We start from the raw sequence: 5649 nt of genomic DNA on the forward strand, positions 1-5649 counted from the left end.
TTGCTAGTGGTTACTTATTTCAGCATCAAAATTAGCACATGGGTAACATACACCCATATGAACATGTTGAATTTTCTTCAGAAATTTTTTGAAACTACAAAATAGCTCGTCCTAAGTGACGTTTTGGCCAATTGCCGCTCTTTTGCATAAAGACTCGTGAAACTTCAACACTTGCAACTTTTTAACCATAACTCCAAATTCAATGAAACTCAACATTGTAAAAGAAAAACCCAGGTATGGTCACATGGTCACATAGTTTGTTTGTTAAACATTCACAGAGCAATCAAGAGAATTTGTAACAAGGAATTAATAAGCAGCAGAGGATCATTTATACTTTTTGTGAAGAAAGCAGCCGACGACCAATTATGCTTTTTGTGAAGAAGAAAGCAGCAGACGATCAATTTGCTTGGCAATAAGGAATAAGCAGTCAATTACTTCCTGTGCAAAAAAAGCAGCAGCAGACGATTCATTTGCTGGACAAAATTCGCCAGCTGTACAAGTGGGTGGAGGCTTAGTAGAAGCTCGTTGACCACGACACCTTCACGCTCACCACAGCGCCGTTGCAGAAGCAGTACTCCTTCTCTAGGCAGCCATGAACGGACGTCGCCTTAAACGGGACAGGCAGCCTCCCCTCCATGAAATCGATGAAGAGCGTGTCATCGAACGGTACGGCTGCGACGAACCTCTGCGGGTGCTTCCCGGCCGAGGCGACCAAGCCATCGCAGTCGCACTGCTCACCGGCAAAGAGGTACAGGCTCTCTGAAACCGCGGTGTACCCGCACATCTTCAGCTCAAAGCCTCCCGCGGGCACCTTGGTGAAACACAGCTCTACGGTCGCCTCCAGCGCTCTTCGAAACACGATGAGATCAAAGATGAGAGTGCCGTTGGTGCCATCCAGGGTGCACTCCAGCTCCGTGTCGTACACGCAACGGCCCTCCACGAAATCACAGCACCCATCCACCAGAGTCACGTCTTCCATGGGTCCCTTGGCTCTCAGATCTATTTCCATCAGGCAATCGATTGTCATCGAAATGCCTCTGCTAGGGCTCACCAAAGTCAGGTAGTCACTGGTCTGAAACTCAACCAAGGGAGTCGGCATTATTATTTTTATTTTTATGGCAGAATATATACCAGGTGAAGTCGATCATGGTGTAACTACGCAATCCAATCATTCAAGGATAGATCTACATGCACTTCTAATTTAGTTTATCATGTCATCTAATTCAAGGGAAGTACATTCACAATATTGAGGAATTTCAAAACTGGGAGCACTGAACAATGGAAAAACGTGTACTTTTTCTAGGTCATGTCATGACTTCACTATTAATACTCTGCTAATATTATAAAGTGGCAAGCAAATGGAAAAGCCTAGCAAACAATGTATTTCACGTGACTGACACAATAAGCGTGATTGTCGTGCTAAGCATCATTTTCCTAATTTCCAGCAAGTACACGATTAGTCTCTACCTGCTAACTCTGCATAATGGATATATATTTCATTGGTCATTTAGAGGCCATGACAGATCTTCAGACTTCAGTACAGAAACAAGATAGTTCACTTAAACTGAAATGCGAAAAATAGAAGTCCCACAGCCTCTGCCTAAGCATAGCACTGCCTTCTTGCAGTGAGTGAAGGAAACACAACATAACCGTAAGTCCGAGACCATTGCATTGCTCATGAATAACTGAAACGGCAAGAAAATACGGAAAGCTAAGAGCCATGACCGAGTTGAGTCCTACGTGCTGTTGTCATATGGCTCAACATGCATGCAACAGTACCATGAAGAATGGCTAGCTAACAATAGCAATGAGCAAATGACAATGACGGGAGGGGGTGGCAACATAGGGGACATCCGGACATGTGAGAACCAACTGGTCAATTCATTCTCCTACCACTGACAACTAACCGCAAAAACTGGAAATAGGCCTTCTGCAACAATTTAGTTTCTCAAACATTCCTAGACCTAGAATTTTCTCAGTTGAAGGATAACACTTAGTAAACTGAAATTTCAAAAAAAAAAATCAATACCTGCCTAGACAAACAGCTTAACCAGACAGCATGCATATATATAGCTAGCACAAACAAAGAGTGGTTCTTTCTACTGTTAGAAGAATCCAACCTAGCTGAGACATACTTTCTATATAAGACTTGAGGCATTACTCCACATATTAGACTGGTAAAGTACCAGCCAAATATATCAGCAGTTACTTCCCAATCAAGTCAACATATTTCAACCATACCACGTAACTAAATTGCACCATCCAAGTGGAAAATCAACGATCATAAGAAATCGGCACTCATATATCATACTAGACAATTGATTAGTTACCTTGTTGACAATGATTGGGTTATCACGAGATCGGTTGAAAACGTAGTTGCGCCGATAGTCTTCCGCATCACGAATTACAATAAACCCATACACCTCAATTGGCCCACCCGCATCTTCCAGATATGATTTCAACTTAATACAAAAGACTTGGAGCATAGCACGCGGCTTATGGAAACACCGAAGCTCGTTTGAAGATGCACAGTGAGTGTACCGCATCGGCGGCAAGGCAGCTAGTCAAAAGGTAGGGAAAGATTCAATACACATTTATGTCTGTGTGCGAAATGAGTAATTAATGAAGTTTTAAAATCAATAACTCACTTGGAGATAATTTGTTCATCTGATAATAACCATGCCAATAGAGGTCCCCAGTATGCCTACAGTCCCTAGAAGACTCTGGAAGCATGTGCATGACAGTGTTAATACCTAGCTCAATAGAAGAATCACCCAGTGCTGATCTCATCAACAGTAACCTCTTGATATATTCAATGGGACTAACCCTCTCAACAATTCCCAACCCTGGTACATACACAGAAATATATTAGTGAATAGGTACATAGAGTGCTTTCTTGACTCAATGTTGCATCAAGGTCTACAATAGGAAACACACATGAGCCGACAAATACACACGCAACATATACTAGTGGATGAGTACTTATCATTCTCCCTTGAGTCGAAGTTGTGTCAAGTTCTAATAATTAAGAACATAAATGCATGCACAAATACACACGGAGAAACCAAATTATGCAGGGAAGAGAGGGGTGACTTTACTAAAAAGCAGAATTGAGAAATCAAACATTATAACAGTGAGAAGTTGTTTCCTGATGCGTGCTCTGTAGAAGCCAATGATATATTCTCGGAGTATAACATGTTAAATGGCAGTGATTTCAACAAGTTTTTCTTGTCATTATGCTGATTACCAAACCACATATGTACTGCAATGCATAAAATGATTGAACTACTGCACCTTTCGTTGCTTTACGTGGAAATGCACTTTTGGCGCTTCCACTTACTCACAGTTTATTTTTGGGAAAATAATGCCTAGCTGTCCACAGGTTAGTTTATCTTCATGTTCCACACTCATTTATGGCATGTCATAATTTGTTATTTGGCGCCAAAACTGAAAACACATCCATGATCCCTCTGAAGGCCGAATTTCTGCCGTATATTTCCCCCTCCACAATAAGTCATTTTGGTTTTGTTGAGTATCATCTACCAAACATATACAGATTATAAACAGAGGTAGTAGTTTACTACTATTAACTGATGAGTACATAGAATTTCCTCAAGTCACATTTGTGTAAATATCTCCAGAGAGAGAGAGAGAGATGTTACCATCATCCAATTCTAGCTCATCCACTGGATTATCCTCAATTGAGAGAAAATCCTCATTAGCGGGCAAACTTTGAAGATTCTTCTTGCTGAGAATGCTGCCATCTATTATATTATCATCTGCAGCAGCAGCAGCAGCAGTGACATCGTCCCTGTAGCTATTATCAGCAGCAGGGGAGTAAAGCAACCGATGGCCAATATGTGTTGCCTGGAATCTATCCTCATGCTTCTGAAATCCTTCACAGCTCAGCATGAGAAGAGCCATTGTCAGCGAGCACACCTATAAAATCACAGTGGAGAATGAGAAAAGGTAAAGAAGCTCGGATGGTACTTTGTAAGACAGAAAAAAGTGGATTGCTCGTATGCATCAAGTCACCAACACAAGCTATTAAGACAGAAAAAATTCTGACTGTGCGTCACCGCCAAACAAACAAAACATCGATATCGCGCGCGTAATACGAAATTGGCCGACGAAACAGTGTGCAGCAGTTGAGAAACACTGGAATGCTGCCTGTCAAAAATGCCTGAGGGCCCAAACATGCACTACAAGGAAGGAAGTGATCAAACCGACCTTTCAGTACAGAATCCACTCGACTTGATGATTGAAACAAATCGAGTCCCTCCCTAAACCCTGAGCCTGAAATCAAACAACCGGAAGCAGGTAAAACATCTCTCATTTGTACTGTATAAACTAATGAAAACTGGAAAACAATCATCAACATGTTGTGTGCTGCACTAGAAACAGGAGTAGAACGACGACAAGGAGCACATCTCCTTGCTTGCTCCGCTGACGACAACTGCTTAGCGTTGCTTAATTCTGAGAGGGCCGACCGACAGCATTGGTGAGCATGGAGGGAGCGGGTGCAGGTCAGCAAGCTGCTCAGCAGGCCATGGCACATACCTCCGAACCGACCGGTTGAGCGGAGCCGTTGAGGCGACCACCCCTCGCCGGGGGGGTGGCAGCTTCTCGTGCCTGGCGGCCTGGGAAACTGCGGCCGGACGGCGGAGTTCGGCCGCCGGGGCAGGGCGGGAGCACACAGGGGAGGGCGGAAACTGCGGCCGGACGGCGGAGGCGGGGCAGGCAGTGCGGGATGGCCGCAGGCGGGAGGCGGGGCGGCCGGTGGTGGAAGCGGCGGCGGCGGCGGCGGCGTTCCGTTCGATCTCCGTGGGGGACTCTATGGCGAGACGGCGAGTCGCGGTATGGCGATGATGGGCCAGTAGTTGGGCTGCAGCCAGTAATTGGCATAAAAAAAGGCGCCGGGCCGCGGCCCATTAAGGACTGTCGCTCATTTGACCGTGAATAACGTTGCCTGCTAAGAATCCCTCAAAAAAAAATGCTAAGAATCCCTCAAAAAAAAACGTTGACTGCTAAGACCGTTAACTCAAAAAGTTCACGAGTTGAAAAAACATTCATGAATTTGAAAAACAGTTTGAAAATTCATAAAAGTTTGTTGATTTGAAAGAAAATACAAATTCACAAAAAGTTCGCGAATTTGAAACAAGTAGGGGGTGTGAACAGATCAGATCAGAGAATGCCTTTAACATATTTTTTTAAGGCAAAGCAAAAGCTTTATAACTTAACGGTGCTTGGGCAGGTCACCCATCGCACAATCAGCCACACGGGCTGGTACATCATCCTCCCACTCAACGTATAGGTTCGGATCGTACATGCGTCCAACTGCTGCTAGCTCGTGGGCTACAGTGTTGGCGGCGCGCCTACAAACAGAAATTACATGGAAAGAAAACCACAGCTTCAACTGGAATTTAGTGTCCTCTATCACTGCTGCATATGCTGACGAATCCGCCTTCTACATGTCAAGTGCCTCGAGTAGCAGTTACGAGTCCGTCTGGAATTCCACACGAGTGAGCCCGAGATCAGCAGCAAGCGAGACAGCCTGAGACATCGCAAAGGCTTCAGCAGCAAACGGATCATTGACACTTGCCTGGCAGCCGGCGCGGGCACGGATGATTGCGCCATCTGAAGTTCTCG

The 5649-nt window shown here is 44.6% G+C and overlaps 1 protein-coding gene across 1 annotated transcript; it reads right to left on the minus strand.

The window, feature by feature from the left end:
- Window positions 1–334: 334 nt before the first annotated feature.
- Window positions 335–4672, minus strand: LOC119299762. Its single transcript, XM_037576913.1, has 6 exons — window positions 4561–4672; window positions 4231–4296; window positions 3663–3939; window positions 2649–2846; window positions 2331–2560; window positions 335–1072 (listed from the first exon to the last, which is right to left on the minus strand). The coding sequence occupies exons 3-6, from the start codon at window positions 3922–3924 to the stop codon at window positions 512–514; spliced, it is 1251 nt and encodes a 416-aa protein (XP_037432810.1). The 5' UTR covers window positions 3925–3939; window positions 4231–4296; window positions 4561–4672; the 3' UTR covers window positions 335–511.
- Window positions 4673–5649: the final 977 nt, after the last annotated feature.

This window comes from Triticum dicoccoides, chromosome 1B (assembly GCF_002162155.2).
Source record: "Triticum dicoccoides isolate Atlit2015 ecotype Zavitan chromosome 1B, WEW_v2.0, whole genome shotgun sequence".
NCBI classification, from domain to species: Eukaryota; Viridiplantae; Streptophyta; class Magnoliopsida; order Poales; family Poaceae; genus Triticum; species Triticum dicoccoides.

What these genes read in the sequence shown, in the direction of transcription:
- LOC119299762 (XM_037576913.1), bottom strand. Translation starts at nt 3,924, where the DNA reads ATGGCTCTTCTCATGCTGAGCTGTGAAGGATTTCAGAAGCATGAGGAT. An exon ending in TGAGCTAGAATTGGATGATG is followed by an intron (nt 2,847 to 3,662) that starts GTAACATCTCTC and finishes TGTATGTACCAG; the next exon opens with GGTTGGGAATTGTTGAGAGG. An exon ending in GATGAACAAATTATCTCCAA is followed by an intron (nt 2,561 to 2,648) that starts GTGAGTTATTGA and finishes CCTTTTGACTAG; the next exon opens with CTGCCTTGCCGCCGATGCGG.